Source organism: Cannabis sativa, chromosome 5 (genome assembly GCF_029168945.1).
Source record: "Cannabis sativa cultivar Pink pepper isolate KNU-18-1 chromosome 5, ASM2916894v1, whole genome shotgun sequence".
Classification (NCBI taxonomy): Eukaryota; Viridiplantae; Streptophyta; class Magnoliopsida; order Rosales; family Cannabaceae; genus Cannabis; species Cannabis sativa.
The window spans coordinates 70,824,252-70,851,021 of NC_083605.1; the positions used below are offsets into that span (position 1 = coordinate 70,824,252).

At 28.9% G+C, this 26,770-nt stretch overlaps 1 protein-coding gene across 1 annotated transcript; it reads right to left on the reverse strand.

Annotated features, from left to right (window-relative positions):
• Positions 1-364: 364 nt before the first annotated feature.
• On the reverse strand, positions 365-8,040 carry LOC115715648 (ankyrin repeat-containing protein BDA1). Its single transcript, XM_030644309.2, has 4 exons — positions 7,734-8,040; positions 7,582-7,631; positions 1,640-2,246; positions 365-782 (listed from the first exon to the last, which is right to left on the reverse strand). Exons 2-4 carry the CDS (start codon positions 7,623-7,625, stop codon positions 570-572), a joined length of 864 nt encoding a protein of 287 aa, XP_030500169.1. The 5' UTR covers positions 7,626-7,631; positions 7,734-8,040; the 3' UTR covers positions 365-569.
• Positions 8,041-26,770: the final 18,730 nt, after the last annotated feature.

Consider the following 26,770-nt stretch of genomic DNA (forward strand, 5'->3'; position numbering starts at 1 on the left):
TAATTCCATTCCACATATAATAAGAAAAAAGGAAAAACAACTATAAAAAGTGACCCAAAACGTAGGCTAAAAGTAGCCTAACACTGCCCTCCACATCTCAAAAAATCCTGTGTTTCATGAGTGCACCAAACACGTAGAAATCGACTGTCACATTGTTCGCGAGAAGATCACAAATGGAATCTTAAAGCTCAACCATGTCCCTTCTAAAATGAACCTGGCTGACATATTCACCAAACCGCTCTTTCCCAACTGTTTGTAATGAAATTGTATCCAAGTTGGGTGTCAAAAACTTCTACACTCCAACTTGAAGAGGGTTGTTAGACTTAGTTATGTTAGTTAAGTTCAATTATTCTGTTAGTTAAGATTTTGTTACTCTATCAACAGAGTTTGTTATATTCAGTCGAGCCTATATATATGTGCTCTTATTCATTTGTACAATTCAACCAAATATACAATAAAAGAGTACTTTTTATTTTCTCTGTTTTCTCTAATAATAGAAGCAATCAGTGTTGCTATAATGCAACTTGTTATACTTGATCAATATCTACAAACTTGTTGTGTTGAAGCTGTTAAATCTTCATCATTATCATCATTAACATCATCTGGTTCTCTGTAGATTCTGAAGAGGAGTAAGCATTTGTGACCATAGATAGCATACTTCTAACTTCTGAGTTACCATTAAGCAACGAGTAGTCTTGGCGTTTTGATATGTCTAGTGCTGTTTCTCCCTTTAAATTCTTGGTATTTGCATCAATGCCACATTTAATCAGCGCTTCCACAATCTAATAGTTAAGTAGAATTGTTCCCACCACAACATAAGTGATTAATTGTTATAATTAAACAAATTAACAACCTAGTTTATCAATCTTTCTACTCATTTTCACTGCACACAATACACAAAAATTTAACAATAGTGTTTTGCAAAAACAATATGATTAAATTTGGCGACCTTTTTAGGTATAGCATCACTTATATATATGAGGGCATTTTTTATTTTCGGTAAATTATTCAAAATTTCTAAACAAACAGACACATAACTAATAATAATAATAATAATTGTAATTTCTCTATAATTATATGTATGAGCCCTTTATGATAAATCAACAAAGATAACTAAGAGTATGTTTGACACTGCTTTTGTTTTTTGTTTCTAATAAAGTATTTTAAAAAATGAGAACAAAATCTATTTTTTAAAATTTTTCAAACACAAGTTGTGTTTGGTTAATGTTTCCTAAAAATAATTTTAATTTTTATTTTATTTTTTGAAAAACACTTTAATACTTTAAGATTTCGATATGAACAAGACCTGATTAGGACCCTGGACTCGGACTTCGGCCCCGACCTTGACTAGACCTAAACCCGTACCTGTACCCGGACCCTAGACCCAAACCCCGAGTGCGTGAATTGTTTTCTAAAATAGAAAAAAAAAACATTTTGTTCTTAAAATTCTTATTTTTTTGTAACTTTATTTTCTAAAAATTATGTTAAAAAAACAAATTCAAATACGCCTAAATAAAAACAAAACGATTTTCAGTTAGAATAACAAACATGCACTATAATATAATATATGGCATAATATTTGTAAATTTTGGTATAAATTAAGCTCGAGTAGCTAGTTTGGGTAAGAGAATTAACTTGCCTCGGGAGCATTTTTGAGAGCTGCAATATGTAGCACTGTGTTTCCTTCTCCATTTTTTCCATTCAAAATCTGTTTTTTCAATTCTTGACTACTCTCCCAATTATTCAAAATCCATTTCACAAGCCACTGAAAAACATCATATTTTCCTCTTTTCACAGCAATATGCAAAACATTATCCTGATAAATTGTGACATCTTCAATGGCCTGTGGGCATGCCAATAAAACATAATTTATAATGTCAATGCTTCTGCTTTGATCATCCCTTTCGACTGCGCAATGCAAAAGAGTTCTTCCCTCTTTTCCTTTGACACGAACAAGTTGAGTGTCGGCTTCTATAAGGCGATGCAATATCCTAGTTCTCCAATTCTTCAATGCAAGATGCATAGGAGTGAATCCATCTGGGTTTTGCTTTCTTGCAAATGAAGGCTTCAACCTCATCATCTCCATAGTGAATGAGGCATTATCATAAGAAGCTGATATGTGCATTGGTGTGTCTACAAATGATATGGCATCAATTCGATCCAATAAATATGGATCCTTTCGAATTAATATGTATATCTTGTCGTTATCCCCTTCACGAGCAGCATCTTCCAACTCCTCTAAAATACTTTTCTCATTGAAATAATTAATTTTAATATTTGTAACAATATAAATTACACGTTAGTCATGATTAATAATAATACTGATTATGAGCATATGATTGAAAATGAAGTATTCTAAAAAGGGTTAGTTACAGAAAATACAAAAAATGTAACCAAACTTCTAGTAATATCCGAGGGTCGGCCCTGAGAATATATGGGATTCGAATTGGATAATAATATTTTTTTTTTTTTATTTTGAGCCCCCGAAATGAGTGGACCCTAGGCATGGCCTAGCTCGCATATGCCTAGGGCCGACCCTTTATACCCCTGTATCATATGAGGTTATTATTAAATTTTATTTATTTGACAAAAAACTATTATTTTGAAAAATACAAAATTTAATTTATCCTTTAGGGCGCGTTTGGAAAGCCACCTGGGAATTGGAATTGAATGTAATTGGAGGTAATTACACCGTTTAACGTGTTTGTGTGGCCACGTAATTACATAGTAACTGTGTAATTAGAGGTAATTGGGAGGCCTCAATTACTCTCTCCAATTCTCATACCCCCCATGAGAATTGGGTGTAATTACACTGTGTAATTACATACCAAAAATAAATTCAAATTATTTTAATTAATTAATATGATATTTTAATTAATTGATATGATATTTTAATTATTTTTAATGTATGGACTTTCCCTTTTTCTATCAATCATCAAAAAACATAGTTGGATTGTATTAACATGTTGTGTACTTCACAACTTTATTCGCAAGTGGAATTGGGATGATGAATTTTTCGAAGAGGACATGGAAAATGAAATAGCTAGGCAATTGTGAAAGTTTGAACAATATTGATTTTGATTCAGATTCAGATGAAGAACTTGGTGACGGGCCAACAGATGATGACAAGCAATATATGTTTAATTTTAGAGATATAATAGCTCAAAATATATGGAACACAAGACTAATTAGATAGTCTTAAAAAAATTATTTTAAATATTTGCTACTAAATTGTTATAGTTTTTACTTTATTTTATATAGAGGTTATTATTTATTTATATATTATTAATTGATGAAATTTATTTTTAAATATTATAATATTAATTTAATGTGTAATTACTAACTATCATGCCAAACATGATATTAAGAATTCACATGTAATTACCACTTGACATCCAGACACACCTTGTATTTTAAAATACAATGTAATTACTATACAGTGTAATTACTACCCTAGTAATTACACTACATAGTAATTACACAGTTGTTTCCAAACAGACTCTTAACAAATTGAATAAGCAACTTCTACAAAACAAAACAAACAACACAATATCCAAAATGGTACATATTTTCACGGCTAATTAGGATTTTTGCCCCTTGAACTTTGACATGTACCAAATTATGCCTCCTGAACTTTTAAGGACGTTAAAAATGTCCCCTGAACTATTGAGATTGTTGGATTTAAGGACTTTTGTCTAATTTCATTCAATTTTACTATTTCAGTGATTGTTTATGTACTAAACCATGCTCCCCAAACTTTGATATCTACCAAATTATGTCCCTCGAACTTTGATATATACTAAATTATACCTCATGAATTTTCATCCATATTAGACTTTTTTACTAAAATTAGAAAAAAAATCCTTAAATCTAACAATCTCAATAGTTCAAGGGGCATTTTTAACAACTTTAAAAGTTCAGGGGGCATGATTTGGTACATGTCAAAGTTAAGGGGGCAAAAATCCTAATTAGTCTATTTTCACTTTCAAATATGGTAGGCAGGGGCGGACGTACATGTATATGTACTGTGGCCTTGGCCACCCCCAAACTTTCATAATTGTAAATTATTACCCTTTTATTTATGTATAGATTTTTTTTTATTATTATGTAAAACAATATCCACCTTTATTATATATATCTATAAATAATTTTGGGATCCACTTTTAGAAAAGTCAAATTATATATTTAAAAGAGAAGTTATCTTTTTTTTTCTTTTTTTGTTTCTTTTGGAATGACTATTTATTATTTAATATTATATTTATTTAACTATTACCATTTATATTCAAAGCCTACTACTTTTATCTTTTCTTTAGGCAAACAAGAAAGAGAAAGTGGCAACAAAAAAATTAGATTAATCTTTAGCTTATTTCCCTTTCACATTTAGCAATTCAAAATTTTTGGGGCAAGATACTATTCTGCAGTAAAAGGTATTCATATTGAAATTAATTTTTTTTATTATTCTATTATTTATATGCATACAGAAAATAGTGTGTGTATATATATAATTTATTAATTGATTACAATTTTGAATTGACATTAGAGATCCACTCGTCAGCCTCCACTTTACATACAATATAAAAGATTGATATCAAAACAAAGGTATGTCATAAATTCTAAATTCTAAATTTTAAATTTGTTCTTTACTCAAATAAATGGTTATGTATTTCAAATTTTATTATTTTATTGATTATAACTTATATATAAAAGAAATTGAGTTAATTACTACTATAATAATTAAAAAAAATCTACAATTAAAAGACTGTTTTTTTCTTATTTTGAATTAAATGATTAAACTTTTTTGATCTCTATGATATATTTTTTAATTGTGATATTTATACCCTTTTTTTACATGATAGACTTTTAATTGTTTAATTGAATAAAAGTTCAATTTAAAATGAGTTTTTAATTTTGAATATGATGTTTTCTTTTTGTTGTTAAGATGTTATTTATCTATAATAGGTTTTATTAATAATTTGATTAAGTTATATCATTATGTGATTTTTTTATATGTAGATGAGAAAACCAGCTACAATCGACACATTTTTTAAGAGAAAAAATAGTGAAGCTTCTACATCTAATGTGTCATCAATTTCACCTGTAGATATTGATCATGTAAATTTTGAAAATCGCTCTGCAAAATCTTTAAGACTTGACATTAAAGAATTGATATCAATTCGTTAGAACTTGATCCTGGAATACGCCCATCAATATGGGGGTATCCACCTGAGAAGCGTGATGAAGTCCGTAGAGCTTATATTAAAGCTGGTCCATATCAGATTATACTTTCGAGCTATCAAAAATCAGAGAAAGCACATTCACGTAGTTTTCAGTCATCCTGGTTTAAGCTATTTCCATTGTGGTTGGAATACTCTCGTAAAGTAAATGCAGCATTTTGTCTACCATGCTTTCTATTTCATGCTAAAGATGGAACCTCTGGATTAGATGCGTTTACTATTAACGGATTTTGATCATGGAATAAGGTGAGAGGAAAAAATTATGCATTTGTAGCACATATTGGAAAAGATATAAATTCTCCTCATAGAAATGCTGAGAAAGCACTTGCTGATCTTATGAACCAACCAGCACATGTTGCAAGAAGGTTTGCAAACTTCACATCACAAGAAATTGCTGAAAATAGACTTCGCTTGAAAACTTCAATTGAGGGAATTAGGTGGCTTGCATTTCAAGCATGCCTTTTAGTGGTCATGATGAATCTAAAACATCAATTAATCGTGGAAACTTCCTAGAGTTATTGAGTTTCATAAGTTCTTATAATGATAAGGTAGCAGAAGTTTTGGATAAAGCTCCACGAAATGCCACATATACATCACCAACAACACAAAAACAAGTTTTGCATGTCTTGGGGAATAAAGTGAGGAATGCAATTCGTGAAGAAATTGGTGATGCAAATTTTTCTATAATAGTTGATGAAGCACGAGATGAATCTAAGAAGGAGCAAATGTCAATTGTTTTGAGATTTGTTGACAAAGATGGTTGTGTGCAAGAGCGTTTTTTTGGGCTTATTCATGTCAAAGACACTGCTGCTTTAACATTAAAACAAGGTATTTTCTCTATCCTCTCAAATCATAGTCTTGATGTTCATTCCATTCGTGGACAAGGTTATGATGGTGCAAGTAACATGCGTGGTCAATGGAACGGTTTACAAGCTTTAATTTCAAATGAATGTCCTTATGCTTATTATGTTCATTGTTTTGCACATCGTTTGCAATTAGCATTAGTTTCTGCATCTAGAGAAGTTATTCCTGCCCATCAATTTTTTACAAAGTTGAACTCTATTGTTAATATTGTTAGTGCATCGTGTAAGCGTAATGACCAACTAAGAATTGTTCAAGCTGCAAATGTTGCTCATTTACTTGAGATGGATGAACTAGAAAGTGGGAAAGGGCTTAATCAAATTGGTTCTTTACAAAGGGCTGGTGACACTCGTTGGAGTTCTCACTTAAAATCTATTTCTAGTTTGATAAAGATGTTCAGCGCAACATGTGAAGTTTTATTAAATATTATTGAAGACGACACTACTTTTGCTCAACGAGGAGATGCAGATGCAGCTTATGAGGCGGTAACTTCATTTGAATTTATTTTCATTTTGCATCTCATGAAAAAAATTCTAGAGATTTCTAATATACTCTGTCAAGCTTTGCAACTTCAATCTCAAGATATTTTAAATGCAATGAATCTTGTTTCATCTACTAAGATTCTCATTCAAAAATTAAGAGAAGATGGATGGAATGAATTAGTTGATGAGGTGAAATCCTTTTGTGAACCTATTAATATACTTGTGCCTAATTTTAATTCTCATTATACTGCGAGAAGCGGAAGAGCTCGCGGTCAACAAGGTGTCATTACAGTGGAGCATTATTATAGAGTTGATATCTTCAATGCAGTGATAGACTTTCAACTGCAAGAATTAAACAACAAATTCAATGACAACACAGTAGAGTTACTCATTCTTAGTTCAGCTCTAGATCTGAGAGAGATGCGTGTATCATTCAGAGTTGATGACATTTGCAAACTGGTACAAAAATTTTACCCAAGAGATTTCACAGAATACGAAATGATACATCTAAGGACGCAATTTGAACATTTTGATCATGTGCGAAATATTCCTGATTTTATAGTCTTAACAACTATCTCTGATTTATGTCAATGGCTGGTAAAAACTAGAAAAACAGAAGTCTTTCCACTTGTGTATAAAGTGGTAACTCTTATTCTTACACTTCCAGTTTCTACAGCTACAACAGAGCGATCGTTTTCAGCAATGAATTTAGTGAAAACTACACTCCGCAACAAGATGGAAGATGAATTTTTAAGTGATTGTTTGCTAGTGTATATTGAAAGAGAAATTGCTGAAAAATATAGATTCAATTATAGATGATTTTCGTGACATGCAAGAGAGACGTTCTATATTTTAATTTAATTATGAATTTTTAATAATATATATTTTTTTTTCAAAAAAAATATTAAGTTTTACTATATTTTGGCCCCCCTCAGATAAATTCCTGGCTCCGGCCCTGATGGTAGGAATTAAAAGTTTTTCATCAAAGTTAAAGTTTTCAGTACCTTTGATGTATTTCCGAACTCAAATCACCGGCATGATTTTCCATTTCTCTCTGTATTAATTAAACAGTTATATGGCCAATAAGCTTTCTATGTTAACATATACACATATACATATATTAAATGTTCTTAAAGGGAACAGGGATTTTACTTACTTGGTAGCTAGCTCTTGAATATTTTTCTGGCTTTTTTATTATTAGATGTCTCCTTGGAAAGAAAAAAGAATAAAGGAGCTAATCAAGATTAGCCATAGCTTGAAGATGAGATGGAAATAATAATGATATTTATGGAGGAAAAGAAGAAAAGCTCGTTGCTTTATATTATATAATTAAATTCAACATAATATAATTTAAATTTCTTTGAAACTTCGATCTCATACTCCAAGAATAACGACAATTAGGACAATTTCGTTGGAGTTTCTAAAATAATTGTTCATATTATATAATATGATTCTCTATTTATTACTAGCTAGTCCAATAGGAAAAGATTGACACTGTAGTCTCTGATTATTTATTAATATAGACAGGGCCATTATTGATAAATATATATATATGTTAGTGGGCTGTATATGTCTATGTAGTAGGAATGTAATTGGGAACTTATGATGACAAAATGTAATGGTCAACTATTTATTATTGAATATTTTGAAACAGTCTTCACCAAATGTTTCTTTTACTTTGAGTGTTTTCTCCTTGTTTGTCCTATTATATGAATATTGGGCGGGTTATGATTGAGTTGTTGATCATCTCTACTACATTTTTAATAGCTAGTTTCATAGATTTATAGGTCTTTGATAAAATTTAAAAAGAAATGAAGAGACTTATACTCTATAGTCAAATCTTGTCTATCAAGTAATAATATAATGGTAATGAAATTTCATGAAAATTCACTATTAAATTTAATGGAAAATTGGATCAAATTAGGGTCAGAAGGGCTGGAGGTATCAGCTCAGGGATTGGGCTGCATGGGCATGTCGGCCTACTACGGCCCACCGAAGCCGGAATCTGACATGATCCCTCTTCTCCACCACGCCATCAACTCTGGTATTACCTTTCTAGATACCTCCGACATTTACGGACCATTCACCAATGAGATCCTTCTCGGCCAGGTTTGTTTATATATATATATACTAGGTGATTGTTACGTGCCAAGCCACGTAGTGTTAGTTTTATTTAATATTTTAGTTTTTTATTTTAATTAATAATTAAAATAGTATAATTATTTGAACGATTTGTTTTATAAAAATAAAATATGTGTCAGTATATTTAGTAAGTAAAACATAGTTGTGTTATAATAATGTATGTTATTAATAGTAAAATGTACATTAATCTTCTAATTGATAAAAGTTCTATTATCTCATTTCATATCTAATAATAGCTACACAACTATATATTTATAGACTTTCACATTCTTTGCAAATTACTAATAAGCACCAATAATATTTTCATATTCTAATATTTTTCAACCTTCTCCTCTTGGTGGTAAAATTAAAAATAAAACTAAAAATAAGCACAAACATATAAGGTAAATACTAATTACAGCCTATTTCATCTTTTTTTTTAATTATTTTTTTAAGCCCAAGCCCAAAAATCTCTAAGCCAACACAATCAATCTTCTTTTATATTATCTTTTCTAGATATTTTATCTATATTTTTATTTTTTAAAAAATGAATAAAAAAATTATTAATATTCTCCCAGATAGGTTTGTTAGAAAGATATGTGGCTAAGATGATTTTTTTAATTTAAAAAGAGATTATTAATATTTAAAAGATTGTTTATTTAAAAGATTGTTTAATTTTTTGGGTTTAATTATTGAGTTTATTTTTTAACGGGAGATCAAACCTAATCGTTAAATTTAACAGAATATTCTTTTATTTTTAAGTATATTCTGTTAAACCAAGAAATGCCGTTAGATAGACACTTTTAATATATAAAGACTAGCAAAAAATTACGTGCGAGGCACGTATACTAAATTTTATGCTAATTTTTTTCTACGTTATTAAAAAGTGATACAATTAAAAATTAAAAAAAATATATTATTAGTTATTAGGTTCAACATCATTACCCTGTGTTCATTTTTAAAGAAAAAAATATATTTATGAAATAATAATTTGTTGCAACGCGTGTACAGGTAAAATTCAGAAAATATAGCATTTATTAGTAGAGTATTGACAATTTCAACAGTAAATTAACTGATTGTATACTTTTTTGTCTGCTAACATTAAGTATTTGATATTTGAGTGGTGGACTCTTATTTGTCCGCTTTTTAAATTTTTCTAACAGTCTCATTTTATTCTTCCAACTTTCTGCAATTGGAGTGATGTCCTTAATTGTTGTATATAGTGTAGTCATTTATTCACTTGTTTTCAAATAAAACAATAGATATAGAAAATAAAAAATATAATTAAGCTCATATTAAAATCAATCTCACCTTTCAATATAGTGAAAGGTTTTTAAATTGATTCATTCTCAGTTAATAATTGTGACAGACCTAACAAATAATAATATTGTGTTACCTAATAACAAAATAAGAATCCACCAAACAACATTATCAAAATTTATTCCAAGTATAATTATATAAATCTATTACTCATTGAAGTCTATTTAGAAACTCTAAAAAGCTCACAATACAAAATTTCACATAAAAAATCTAAAAATGATCAACTATGTAGCAGCAATGATAATACAATAACCAAAATTGCCTAGTCATATACAGTCTTACAACTTAGAAGAGTGGCATTATTCATTCAAGTTTTGACTAAGTGTTTCTGAGTTTGAGTTATAATATTGTGTCCTATGTTTATGTCCAAATATTGTGTGTGTCTGGCTAATCTAGTGAAGAAGATTGAAGTTTTGATTCTCAATAAATAGAATGAATATAAGTGTATACTTTGTAGTAGGTCATTATTGTGTCATTTTTAAGTTAATGTGTCAACTTGAAAATAATTCATTTAATAAACGGAATAGAGGAGTCAATCTAAAAATATTTTTCTACCTTAATAATAAGTAAAGCTATAGAAAACAAACTCGGTAACTTTTTGAGTGTTAAAAATTGTAAATGGTTATAAATTAAGAGTAAGTAACTTGTGTGTGGCAGCTGGTTAAAGAAGCCAAAATTGAGGTTTATGTATATATAGACAACTCAGGTTCACATTTCAAGTTCTGTAAGACTATACTCTCTTCCCTGTCCTATTAACAAAAATTTAACGTTCACATAACACATGAATATGAATTTCTGCCCGAAAATAAGAGATGATTAGAAAGTAGAAGGATCACTAGAATTTTCCTTTGTTTGAAGTAATAATATAATAACTAATATCTTTTATTACATATTAATAACTAATTCAAGATGAACTTTCCAAAGTATTTTTGAAACATCCTGGGATATATAAATGTAATACTTTTGTATAATAGCATGTAGCATGTTGTCTTCATTAGTATTTTTCAAATTTTAAAATGAAAATTAAAATTATAAAATATAGCTTAAGAAATTATAACTAAGGTTATGAACTGGTAAATGTTGTGTTGGAGGCTAGGGTTTATGCTCTAGAGAGAGAAATTTGTTAAATTAAATTTTAGTAGGATTATTTAGCTAAAATTAATCAATTATAATTAACGTTTTCTAATCAGAATATTCCGTCAAATATTAGAATATTCTGTTAAAATTTTGACAGAAAAATAAATAATAACACTAAACCAAAAATTCTGTTACATAGTGGCAACCCCAAAAGAGAGATCAGACCCTATATCACGAGTCACTGATAGGAATGTCAATCTGGGCCATTTTCGCGGGCCGGGCCGGGCCCCCGGCCCGACGGGCCGACTGTGGCCCGAATTATTCGGGCTCTTATCGGGCTTCTGGCCCGGCCCGGCCCGACCCGGTACAAATTATTTCGGGTCGAGCCCGGCCCGGCCCGGTACAAAAATGTTTTTTTTTTTTTTCAATTTAATAAAACAAATTTATTCGTGGTTATTTTAATTTTCTTTATTAACAATTTTCATTTTGTTGTAATGTTATCAAGTCATTTTGGTCATACTGTGCACTGCACTGGACTTATCTTTGCATTGTTCTATCTAATATATATAGCATGATGTGCAATAGAATATTAAGCCTGTAAGTATAGCTAATGTATACAAGATTTGAAGTCAATGCTTTGAAGCAAAATTGCATCTATGAATATGATCATTTAAAACGAGATTCAAATATCATAAATATATCCTAAGACAGGCTTACGAAATAATAAATATTCAAAAAAAAAAAAAAAAAAAAAAACGGGTCGGGCCTAACCCGGCCCGATTATCTCGGGCCGGGCTTGACCCGCTAGGCCAAAAGAAGGAGTCGGGCCGGGCCGGGCCGGGCCAAAGTGATGTCGGGCCGGGCCGGGTTTGTGGCGGGCCGGGCCGGGCCCGGCCCGACTGACATTCCTAGTCACTGAGCGTATTAGAACTGAAAAAACCTGATGACTTCGCAAGCATGGTTTTAATAATTAGACCACTCAATATTTATATACCTTACATAAACGTTTTTATTTTCTTATGGAATGAATTTGTGGTCGTCATCGATATCACATGGAGATACATATATTTATTTAATTACATATTATTGTTACATGTGTTACACACTATATTCGGTTAAATTTAATGATATTTATTTTATTATATATAAATAATAAATAACACATGAATTGCTCATAAATTATTTTATTTTTATTAATAAATTATTTAATTTTTAATATAAATAAAAAGTCACTCATAAATTTCTCATAAACCAAGAATTCTGTTATATAGGCACACTTTATATAGAATAGATATATATAAATGTATATACCTATTATTATACTAGGTGATTGTTACGTGTCAAGCCACGTAGTGTTAGTTTTATTTAATATTTTAGTTTTTTATTTTAATTAATAATTAAAATAGTATAATTATTTGAACGATTTGTTTTATAAAAATAAAATATGTGTCAGTATATTTAGTAAGTAAAACATAGTTGTGTTATAATAATGTATGTTATTAATAGTAAAATGTACATTAATCTTCTAATTGATAAAAGTTCTATTATCTCATTTCATATCTAATAATAGCTACACAACTATATATTTATAGACTTTCACATTCTTTGCAAATTACTAATAAGCACCAATAATATTTTCATATTCTAATATTTTTCAACCTTCTCCTCTTAGTGGTAAAATTAAAAATAAAACTAAAAATAAGCACAAACATATAAGGTAAATACTAATTACAGCCCATTTCATCTTTTTTTTTTAATTATTTTTTTAAGCCCAAGCCCAAAAATCTCTAAGCCAACACAAAATAAAAGATTGTTTAATTTTTTGGGTTTAATTATTGGGTTTATTTTTAACGGGAGATAAACCTAATCGTTAAATTTAACAGAATATTCTTTTATTTTTAAGTATATTCTGTTAAACCAAGAATGTTAAACCAAGAAATGCCGTTAGATTGACACTTTTAATATATAAAGATATATATATATATATATAATATATATTATACAGTGAGCAATCTCTCTATCAGAAGTTTATTGCTATATCAACTTGAGAAAAATAGATGTGAGTAGTAGATTAAATTATATTATTTACAGCCATTATCGTCTCTTTTCTTCTGTATGTTTTCTTTAATTTGATCATTTTTTGGTTTTGATTGTTTCAATTCTCGTTTTTCCTTGATTTTTGTAGGTTTTTTAGCTTATTAATTCATCATATAATTCTTGAGTTAACAGATAGTGATCAATCCATGTATTCTTGTTCTTACTAGAATATGTTAGAATATGTTTGCTCTTTTGTTGAATAATTTTATGATTTGTATGCTTCTATAATTCATCTCTTGTATGTTTGTTGGTTATCGAAGCTTGGTTCTCCTAAGGTTTTATAGAATAGGCTGGGTGGTGTCGCTTGAGTAAGGCCAGCAGGGGAATTTGACGAGGAAAGGTGGAGCATTGAGTGTTGATTGAGCCGAGTTTCATGCGCGCAATTGCTGTTTGGAAAATTTCAGTAATTAATTTTAATTTTTATTTAATAATAATTAATAATAAAATGATTTATTTTTTCTACTAATTAATTATTTAAATTAGGTTTAATTTTATTATTTTTATGGCAGTTTTTTGACATTTTATTTTGTCTTAAATAAGTTATATGTTTATGGTATTCCAATTTTAGGTTTTAATGCATGTATTTAATATTGAGTTAATTTTCGTTAATTAATTTTGTTAACTCTTTATTTATATATATGTCTCATTAAATTGGGTTGACTTTTGTTTTAAATTCCTTATTTTGTTATTAATCAATAATTATTATATATATTTAAAGACTTAATTCTCTTCTATTTGTCAACAGATCAATTTTTTATTATAATTTTACCTTTTAGCAATCTACGTTTAGAAGATTTTTTTTCTATTTTAATGTTTGGTATCTCTGGTTTGTGTTTAGCTTTTTTCAAGAATCAAATTTATTTATTTTAATTCTCAGTATTAATAACCCTATAATTATTTTTTTAAGAGTATTTTAGATTATTATAGAAAGTTTTTCTTGTCTTCTAATTTATTTTGGTGTACTAAATCTATCAATTAGTTTTATTAATCAATAATTATTATATATATTTAAAGACTTAATTCTCTTCTATTTGTCAACAGATCAATTTTTTATTATAATTTTACTTTTTAGCAATCTACGTTTAGAAGATTTTTTTTTTTTTTTTTCTATTTTAATGTTTGGTATCTCTGGTTTGTGTTTAGCTTTTTTCAAGAATCAAATTTATTTATTTTAATTCTCAGTATTAATAACCCTATAATTAATTTTTTAAGAGTATTTTAGATTATTATAGAAAAATTTTCTCGTTTTCTAATTTATTTTGGTGTACTAAATCTATCAATTAGTTTTATGACTATGATGATTTTTACCATTAAATATTTTAGTCTAAATGTGAGATTTTTAGTATTTATAATTTACTATATTGATTAATTAGAATTTCCTTTCTTATATTAATTAGCATTTTGTACTATTGTTTTAATATTTGATTTTTGAACTTTTGTTATTTATATTTTGTATATTAAACATTCTCAATTAAGATTCTTTATTAATGTTTTTTAGCATAAGACATTAATGGTTCATATATTATTTCAATTTTTATAATATTTTTTCATATTTTATTGCTTTTTTGACGATTCATTAGTATTATTTTATTATTTATTAGTTTTTCACTTTTAAAGTCTAATATTTTATGTAGTAGTATTTTTATTAATTTTTGGTAAGTTATATAATCTTTTGTTTTATACTATAATTTTTAAAAATAGTTTATACTATTTTGAGCCTATTTATGTATATTTATAGTATTTTTACTTTTGTTTTTCTGTAATTATAATTAAAGTCAAATAAAAATATTTAAAGTATAATTATCTATTTTATCTTATTTTAAAATTATATATTAAAGTATATTTATTATATTTATTTTATTTATGGTTTCCCATTCAATAATCTTTCTAATGATTTATAGTTTTTATGCCTTTTACGGGTAATTTTGTGCCTTTTACGGCTTTCGTGCCATTTTTTATGGCTTGCTCTTAATTGTTTAGGGTATTTTTGTGGTACAGTCAATGGACAAGAGAAGTGATCCATTTTGTGCTCTTGGCTTCTACATCAACGACCTTTTAGTTTTGACAGATAAGTATTTCAAGTCTTTATATTTATGAATTGTTTTATATTATAATATGGTTTATCTTACTATCTTTATTTTATTTTAGCTATTTTTTCATTAAATTATGTAGTAATAGAGTTTTATTTATTATTGTTTTGTAGGTCAATTTTGTGGAGGGCCTACAACTATAGAGACTTTGTCGAGTAAGTAGTTTAATTTCAAGGATTGTCTCTTCTAATACCTGTTGTTGCTTGGTGTGGTTTGTTTTTTCAGCTATCAACAAAGGAAGGGTATTTAAATGAGATGTGGGTGCTGTTTGAGGATGTTATAGCTTTATTGTCTAAATTTCCGGGGGCAGTTTTGTCCCATGTGGCTTGCGATAAGAAATTCTGCTGCTCATGGTTTGGCATAGCAATTCGAGAGAAATTCTCTACAAAGCGACGGTAGTAGCCTACCAACTCAAGAAAACTTCAAACTTCAGTGACATTCTTTGGTCTTTCCCACTGTAGAATAGAATCTATCTTTGCAGGATCAACGGTGATACCATCTTGAGAAATTACATGGCCCAAGAACTTGACTTCAGTCATCCAAAATTCACACTTCAGTTTCTTAGCGTATAATTGATGATCTCTCAATGTATGTAATACTATTGTCAAGTGTTCAGCATGCTCCTCACGTGTCTTAGAATACACCAAGATATCATCAATGAATACCACCACAAACTTATCCAAGAAAGGTCTACAGACTCTATTCATAAGATCCATAAATGCAGCAGGTGCATTCGTTAACCCAAACGGCATTACCAAAAACTCAAAGTGTCCATACCGTGTCCTAAAAGCAATCTTAGGGATATCTTCTTCCCTAATCCTCAATTGATGGTAACCTGACCTCAAATCAATCTTTGAAAAGAACTTTGAACCACCAAGTTGATCAAATAGTTCATCAATCCTCGGTAGAGGATATTTGTTTTTGTCGGAAATTATTTTACCAGGATCTAGATTTACTAACAAGTATGTTTCATTAACATCCTAATATGAATTCTAAAACAATGAAATAAACACATATAAAGTTTAGTAAACCTTACATTGGGTGCAGCAGAATGTAATGACTCCTTCCGTTCAGATCTCTAGCCCTTGATTCCTTTCTGTAGCAGAGCATCACCAAGATCTGAACCTGGATCTCTTTCTCTCCTTCCTTTGATGCTGAATCTCCTTCTTGTTGGATGATTTTCCACAGTCTTACACACTATGATTGAGATACTACTTGATGTGTGTGGGCACTCACTCATTCACTCAAGGATTTTGAAATTTAGAGAAGAAAAGAGAAGGGAAGAGGTTCGGCCTATAGAGAAAAGATAGAGGCTCAATTTTCATCTGACAGAAGTTCTTTGTGAATGAGAGCCATCACTATCTATTTATAGGTAACCACCTAGGTTTAGATTAGAATTATTTGACATAAAAATAATGAAAAAATAAATGATAAAACCCTATAAGTGTGGCTGGACATGGGCTTTGGATAATGGGCCTCACTTATGCAATTTTGCTGTTTTATCATTCCTGCATCTTATTTTCTCAAAAACGCCAATTTTCAAATTCAACCATTTAAATGCCAATTCTAATTATTTAATAACTAAAAATTAATTACTAAACAATATTGTCATTTAATATATTTATTAATTAGACATATAAAGTCTCTTAATTAATAAATAAACCTAGAATCTCTTTTCTTTACAATTTCGCCCTTGGTTAGTGAAAATTAATAAAGTAGACATAGTCTAACTTTAGAATTATAATTGATTAATCAAAATCAATTAATTGAGTCTTACAAGCAGTATGGTCTCAACTAGTATGGGGACCAAGGGTCTATATATCCGAGCTTCCAATAAGTAGATTAAGAATTTATATATTAAATTCACTGACATATTAATTCTTCGTTGAATCCACGCATAGAACTTAGAATTTCACTCTCAGTATATAGAACGCTCTATATGTTCCACGATATAGATACATCATTAGTTATCCATTGTTATAATCCTAATGTGATCAATGACCCTCTAATAGATGATCTACACTGAAAAGGCACTAAGTTACCGTTACACCTTGCATGTATTTTATCCTTAAAACACTTAGCTCCGTATAAATGATATTTCAGCGAAGTGAAATGAGATGTCAACCATTTATTTCTGTTTAGCCAAGCTCGAAGGATATCATCGTTTCACTTCTAAATCCCTATAGAAGTTATAGATTCCATATTTATGTTAGCGCTCCCACTCAATTATACTATCATGTTCCCAAAATGTACGTATCACCTTGACCCAAAAGTAGGCTTAACTAACAAATCAAAGAACATGTATAATACTCTTGAGATCGAACCTAAACATATCAGGATTAAGATCATCTGATCTAGGATCAACATGTGATATTGAATTGAATAGATATTACGGTAATTTTAACAAATCTAATCAAAGTTCAATATCGATCCCTTTCGATGTATACTCCATACATCCGACGCTGGTAAACTTTGCTAATGTCCTGGAAAGAACATAACACTTATCCAAGGTGTAAGAATTGTTGGGTTTTATGCCCTAAATAAAACTCATTTCAATATAATCAGATTTACTTATTAATATAGATCAGAAATAACATTTAATGTTGCATGGTTCACATGATTTATTTCATGATTATATGTACATAATGTATAAATTCATCTGAAATCCTTTTCACATACTTGATCCTGTTTATTGTGTTGTCAACACATTGGAAAGTAAACATGACTATGTGAATAAAATTTCCTAGATTTATCAGACACAGGGTTTTACTGATATGATAATCTACAACAGAGTTTACTTGCATTTGGAGAAATGCTATGTTCTTTCCAAAACATTAGTTAAAGTAAAGCTCAGGTTGGATGCATGGAGTATGCATCAGAAGGGACCGATATTGAACTTTGACTTAGATTTATTAAACTTACCGTAATATCTATTCAAGTCAATATCGCCTAGTTGATCCTAGATCAAATGATCTTAATCCTGTTATGATTAGGCTCAATCTCGAGAGGCTATTCGTGTTCTTTGATTTGTTAGTTAAGCCTACTTTTGGGTCAGGGTGATACGTACATTTTGGGAACACGGTAGTGCAATTGAGTGGGAGCGCTAACATAAACATGGAATCTATAGCTTCTATCTGGCAAATAGTAAGTAAAGGATGATGTCCTTCGAGCTTGACCAAACGAAAATAAATGGTGGAGATCTCATTTCACATAAGATGAAATATCATTTATACGGGGTTAAGTGTTTTAAGGATTAAATACATTGTAGGGTGTAACGGTAATCTAATCCCATTACAGTGTAGGTCATTCATATAGAGGATCATTGATCAAATTAGGATTATAACAATGGATAACTAATGATGTGTCTATATGGTGGAACATATAGAGCATTCTATATACTGAGAGTGCAATTCTAAGTTCTATGCGTGGATTCAACGAAGAATTAATAAGTCAGTGAATTTAGGTTACAAATTCTTGATCTGCTTATTGGAAGCTCGGTTATATAGACCCATGGTCCCCCCACTAGTTGAGATAATATTGCTTGTAAGACTCATATAATTGGTTTTGATTAATCAACTATAATTCTCAAATTAGACTATGTCTATTTGTGAATTTTTTCACTAACGAAGGGCGAAATTGTAAAGAAAGAGTTTTAGGAGCATATTTGTTAATTATGATACTTTGTATGATTCAATTAATAAATATGATAAATGACAATATTATTTAATAATTATTTATAGTTATTAAATAGTTAGAATTTGCATTTAAATGGTTGAATTAGAAAATTGGCGTTTTTGAGAAAATCAGATGCAGAAAAGATAAAACTGCAAAATTGCAAAAAGTGAGGCCCAAATCCACTTTGTATGGCCGGCCACTTTTATAGGAATTATCCTATGATATTTTTATTATTTTAATGCCAAATAATTCAAACCTAACCCTAGGGGAATGCTATAAATAGATAGTGAAGGCTTCAGGAAATTTACACACTTTCCTTCTCACTTTTTCATTCAGAAAAATCTGAGCCTTCTCTCTCCCTATCTTTGGCCGACCACTCCCTCTCTCTCTTCTTCCTTGAAATTTCGAAATTTCTTAGTGTTAGAGTAGTGCCCACACACAGCAAGTGATACCTCAATCATAGTGAGGAAGATCGTGAAGAAAGACTTTCAGCAAGAAGGAGTTTCAGCACTAAAGAAGGAGAGAAAGAGATCTAGGTTCAGATATTGATAATGCTCTGCTACAGAAAGGAATCAAGGGCTAGATATCTGAACGGAAGGAGTCATTTAATTCCGCTGCACCCAATGTAAGGTTTACTAAACTTTATATGTGTTTATTTCATCGTTTTAGAAAGTTCATATTTAGGGTGTTAATCAACATACTTTTGAGTAGATCTAAGATCCTAGTAAAATAATTCCCAACAACTGGTATCAGAGCCATGGTAATTGATTTTCTTGCAAGAAATTTGGACTTTAAAACGATTGTTTGATGTTTTGGATGGTATCATGTTGTATTGAGTGTTATTTGATGATTAATTGATGATTTTTTGAAGTTTCGAAAAAACGGGGTGGTGTCGTTGCACCTCGTGCGCGCGCGGACATGTATGCTCAGCATACTGTCCGTACAGCTCGTAAATTTTTCGTTTTTCTTTGTTTTTTCATGCTATTTCATATATTTAACTTCCGATTTTTTTGTGTAGTTTTGTATTTATACATTTACTATTCCTAATTCAATTCTAATTATCATAATTAATTTAATTAATTTTTTTTTTTAATTTAATTCATGATATTAGTGTAATTTGAATTTGAAAATAGTAAATATCTATCTTTTTGCTTAATTATCTATCTTATTTTTAAATTTGATTATATCTTATCTTATTTTTAAAGGTCAGATATTAAATTTTTTAAATTAATTTTTTTTTTAAATAATTTGACCTTATTTAAATTTAAAATAAGATAACTATAATCATGTAATTTTAAATAGATGTAAGATATTTTGCTAACTTTTAAATTATGTTATTTTATTTATTTAAATTAAATTATAAATTCTGAAAAAGATATTTATTTATCTTTTTTAATTTTTATTTATAAAATAACATTAAATTTTAAAAAGTAGTTAGCAAATTTTGAAATGATATTTAGGTTGGTTGAAACCTAATTTTTCAAAATTGTAGGTTTAATTTTAAATATTATTATATTAATTTCGAAAATATTTAAATTTTATTTTATTTTATTATTTTTTCGAAAATAAATTTTTTTTTATTTATTTAATTTTTCAAAATTATTTATTTAAAATTAAATAAATCCTACATCCAACTATCCAGGTAACCTTATTGCAGGAGTATGTGTTTTAGCTTGTTTGTAAGTTTTTAAAACCTATTATTGCTTGATTGCAAATTGTGTGTCTGTGTAAGCCTATATGTTTAATTTTGTTATAGATGCATATAGGTTGTTGTTGCTAAATAAAATATCATAGTTTTTGATAGTTTTTATTTAGGCCCATTTAGTTTTGGGCCTATTCAATTAATAACAGTTGTTCATTTTAAGGTTAAATTCCTCTCTTTTGGGCCTTGCGTGAGAGTTGGGAGCCATAGTAGTGGGTACGACATACTGAACCCAGCACCCCCTCACATGAACCACCCCAATTGTGAAGGCCCATTTGCCTGATTTGAACAACTGTACTAGGTTAATTAAACTAGTGTAACCTAATAAAATTGATTAGCAACATAATTAATTTCATTTATTTTGAAATTAATTTAAGAAAATCATAGTTTAAAGAATTTTATTCTAAGCTAAACTATATGTATTTTCTTGTATTTAATTAAATATAGAATTATAACCATCTAGATTCTTTCTGAAGCTTAATTTAAATTTTTCATTAAATATTCCTATTTAAGTTGATATTTAGTTATCTATAACTAATAAACTTAAATCTGAATATCTTTTGGATTTAAAATTTCAAAATTAAGTTGAGAAATTTTAGGAATTGGTTATTAAGATTCTTTAGATATTTTTTTTAAGTTGATATCTTTTCGAATATTAACTTAAAATGGAATATTTTAAAATTAAGTGATTATAAATTAATTTTTGATATTTAATTAAATTTAAATTTGAAAAATATTTAAGTTCTAGATTTTTTTCTAATACAACTTAAATTAGATATTTTTTTTTTCAAATTTTGTGGAAAAGATACTTAGTCAAATAAGATATTTTCTAGATAATTATTTCTAGACTACTTATTATTTCTAATATTAAATTGGAAAATATTATAAATTGTGAAATTAAATAATTAATTTTGGTACAATTTATTTTAAGTATATTTTTCCTAGTATTAAACTAGAGATTAATAATTAAGCCTTCTCTACACTTAATTATTTATTTCTTGAATTTAATACATTTAATTAATTTGAAAATTAAATATCTAAGTTAATTTTCATCATGATACTTAAATATTTCTTTTTCATGACACTTAATTAAATAGAAAATTATTTTTAGTTGAAATTTATTTTTTCAACTAAATTAAATAATTTTCAAAATATATTTTTCTTTATTTTATTAATCAAGTTTCGAAATTACATTTCTTAAATGCTGGAATTTCGAATTTTATTTGAAAAATAAATTAAAGTTGTAAATTATTTATTTTAATTTTGGACCAACTTAAATCAATGATTTTTTCATTTAATGATTAATTAAAATATATTTAATTAGAAAATGAATTAATTAGTCCATGAAAATCTAGATAGATATTATCTGTTTTTTGCTTGAAGTATTTTTCTAGTGTATTTAATTAAATAGAAAATTAATATTTAAGTTGATTTTCATCATCATACTTAAATATTTGAAATTTTTCTTATATATATTTAATTAAATAGGAAAATTATATTTTTGGTTGTAAATTAATTTTATTAATTAATTTTGGGCCAACATTAAATTAGAATAATTTTTTCAGGATTTATTTTTTATTTTAACATGCATTTTCGAAAATTGTATTCTTAAATACTTTAATTTTTCGAAATGCAATATATATTTATAGAAAATTAAATTTGAGTTGTAAATTAATTTAAATTAATTTTGTAACAGCTTAAATTGAATATTTTTCTAAATATTTATTGGAAATTATTACTAAGATGGAAGAAATTCATGTTATTTTCATATCCATCTAAGTAAAATTTATAAATATTAAATTAAAATTTATATTTAGAATTTTTCATTCTAAATTGGAAATTTTAATTAAATAAATATATATTTAAAATAAATAGATTAAAATGAGAATCAAAGAAAATACAACTCTCTTTAAATAATGAGCTTTATTATTAAGATATTCGATCTCCATTGTTGGTTTTACATAGCGTTTGTTTTAGTGAGTAATCCTCCCTAATGGAGGAATGTTCATTAGCAATTTCGCACCGTTTAATCTCGAAAGATAAGTAGTTTGTAATTGTTTTATATGGTATGGATCACCCTAATGGTGGTGACCATATTTGACTTGCAAATTATGAAACAATGTTGGAAGCTCATAAGATAGAATTTCCTTGACTCTCGCCTAAACGGGACAACGCTGAATTCCAATCTTGATCAAATACAAGGTTGCTAGAATGATTAACATTTTAGATGAGCTGACAACTCTATTCAATGGATGGTAGCTTTGACTCTCGCCTAAACGGGACACTGATATCAGTTTGTTGAAAACCTTGGAAATTATTTAGGATTGTATGTTTTAGTATTTTCACTTGTCATTCCTACTTGCTATATGTTTAATAATTTCTGAATTGTGTATGAATTTATATTGAACCATGTTATTTTCTGTTATTAAATTGTAGTTTAATTTTGAATCTTCATTGTTGGTCTAACTTGGTTTGTTTATCTAATGAGATAAATTCCTAATGGATTTTCACCATTAGACATACATAAGAGTGTTAGATCTCGAAAGATAAATATTGTATATGCGACATCTAGTTGTTCATCAATAGATGACACCTTAGACTAGTATTTTTATAATATGAAACAAGAAGATTGTATAAATAAGATTACTTTGACTTTCGCTAATCGAAGCATCGTTGGATTCTTATTTAAACAACGAAATTATCCTAATTCCTCTTAGCTTATTCATTTCGAATTAGCTCAATAACATATCATTGGATGAATGGTCTATAAATCATTTCATGTCATTCTATATTTTCTCTTAAGAAATTAAATGACGCATATGATTATAATCCCGAAATTCTATTCCCAATTGATATAAATACTCAATCTTAAAAATCTCCTACTTGTATGGGCAAATCAGACTTAGAGTTAAATTAGTAGTGGTGGTCCAAGATAGAATTACTCATTATATTTGGTATAAATTTAAGTCTTTGACTTTAATTTTAGACTCCAAAGAGAAATTTTCTTATATTTCTATTTCCAGGAAGCAGTATAGTTACACTTTCCAAATGTTTAATAACCATTTTCTATCAATGGATTCAAACTGTATGTAATATGAGTTTAGTATTCTGTGACCAGGATCCACTTGCACTATTCTATGAACTCATTTAAGTAACTAAACCTAAGTCATAAAAAAAAAAACACTACCACATTTTTTTTTAATCTATGGCATTTGTATCTTGTTCATAGTGGTTTTGACAAGATCAATCTCTGCAAAGAGTTAATATGCCTATATCCACTGAAAGTAGTTCATCTCATTCGCAGATGGATGTACATTCAGGGGTGGATAAGAGTTTTTCGTTGTATTCTTAAAACATAACTCTAGATTGTACCTTATGCAAAGAAATTTGAAATGTTTAAAAAATTTCATAAATTTCTAGCCATAATTAAAACCATTAAGGTAAGTGGTTAAAGATCTTGCGAACTGATAGGGGTGGAGAAATAGTTAGTAGATATACAGTTCAAAGATCATTAAATTGATTTTTGAATTATATCCAAACTTACCTCCCCAGAAATTTCGATTTGCATATTGATGATTAGTTACTAGTCGTTGCCTAAATCCTTCTATGGTAATACAATTTCAGAATGATGTAATGGTTGAATACTTAATGTAAATCATTACTAGATTCATGGATGAACTAATCAAAATCTTAAGAAAAGCTAGAACTGTTAACCATGGTTTGTTAGCTATTCTAAGTGATTAGGGGTGGACCATCCCATAGTCAATAGATAAGAAAGTGTTTGTTCAAACAAATACTACTTTTCTAAGATAATGACTAAGTCTGAAAATAAAGTAGCAAATAAAGGAGATATTTATTTCTTGATTCCAAAAGTGTTCTATCATCTTATTTGACATATGATGATCCCACTGCCTCTGTTGTCTTGTCACAACTAAAGAGGTTAATACCATTTAGTTTTCTTAGACATAATTCACGGTACCTTGTCGTAGTGGGAGAGTTTCTAGGAACTCACCTTCTTATGACTTGGAAGACACTAGTGATTAAAATCCATTGTAAGTTTAAACAAGTAATGGATTGTCAAGATGAGAAACTAAGAAGAAAAGCCAATAGAACTATGGTTTAATACATTCACATGGAGCAACCTAAACTTTCTATTACAAGGACATAAAAGGAAATTTTCGTTTATAAGTCTATTCAATGGACTTAACAAGACTTTCTGTTCCTAGTATTATAGGTTTGAGTTTATCTAAACCTATGGCTTGTGGTATACCTGGTAATTACTTACTCTAATGCAAGCAACTTACTGTAGTAAGATGCTGAAACATTTTCTTTCTAATGGCAATCTATAGAAGCTTCACAACTTCTTAGGCATAGATTTTATTTATCTAAGGAAAAGTCTCAACTATTCCAGAAAAAATAAAGCCATGAAAGAATTTTTTTATCAACAGTGAGAGGTCTCAGATATGCTTTAGTATGCCTTAGACCAGACACCTGCTGTTGAGTGGGAGTAATAAGTAAGTATCAGATTAATCCAGGAGAAGAACATTGGAAGACAATCAAGTAAATCTTAAGATTAAGAAGAGGAACTATATGTTAGTCTATAAGGGTGTGTTTGAAACTCTTAGACTACACCACATCAGATTTCGAAATTTGCCTTTGTGCTAGAAAATCTTTCTAATAAGATGGTGATTACTCTGGGGGTGGAATAGTGATTTTGGAGAAGTGTAAAAACCTATCTGAAGTCTCTAGGTCTACCAGAAAGGGACTGAATGTTAAAGTTGCAGGAAAGGTACTTATTCAGTCTAAGGAAAGTTCTATACATTTTTGGCACCATTCCAAATTGCCTTAACTACTAGTGTTACTTCCTGAATAACCAAGAAGTAGTTGCCAAAGGTATAGAATCCAGTATCCCAAGAGAGTAGACATATAGAGAAGAATTTCACATTATCAATGATTTTGTGATTAAGGAAGAGTAATGGTGGAGAAAAGGTTGTGTTTAATTCAACCTTTCAGATCCTATTACGAGGAGTTTACTACTACTACACTTGATTTGTATATCAAGGTGTTGAGATTATTTGAAATGCACATTTTGTTTTATATTAGTGCAAGTGGGAGTTTGTTGGGTTTTATGACCTAAATAAAACTCATTTCAATATAATAAGATTTACTTATTAATATAGATCAGAAATAAAATTTAATGTTGCATGGTTCACATGATTTATTTCATGATTATATGTACATAATGTATAAATTCATCTGAAACCCTTTTCACATACTTGATCATGTTTATTGTGTTGTCAACACATTGGAAAGTAAACATGACTATGTGAATAAAGTTTCCTAGATTTATCAGACACAGGGATATACTGATATGATAAATTACAACAGAGTTTACTTGCATTTGGAGAAATGCTATGTTCTTTCCAGAACATTGGTTAAAGTAAAGCTCAGGTTGGATGCATGGAGTATGCATCGGAAGGGACCGATATTGAACTTTGACTTAGATTTATTAAACTTACCGTAATATCTTTTCAAGTCAATAACGCCTAGTTGATCCTAGATCAAATGATCTTAATCCTGTTATGATTAGGCTCAATCTCGAGAGGCTATTCGTGTTCTTTGATTTGTTAGTTAAGCCTACTTTTGGGTCAGGGTGATACGTACATTTTGGGAACACGGTAGTGCAATTGAGTGGGAGCGCTAACATAAACATGGTATCTATAGCTTCTATCTGGCAAATAGTAAGTAAAGGATGATCTCCTTCGAGCTTGACCAAACGAAAATAAATGGTGGAGATCTCATTTCACATAAGCTGAAATATCATTTATACGGGGTTAAGTGTTTTAAGGATTAAATACATTGTAGGGTGTAACGGTAATCTAATCTCTTTACAGTGTAGGTCATTTATATAGAGGATCATTGATCAAATTAGGATTATAACAATGGATAACTAATGATGTGTCTATATGGTGGAACATATAGAGCATTCTATATACTGAGAGTGCAATTCTAAGTTCTATGCGTGGATTCAACGAAGAATTAATAAGTCGGTGAATTTAGATTACAAATTCTTGATCTGCTTATTGGAAGCTCGGTTATATAGACCCATGG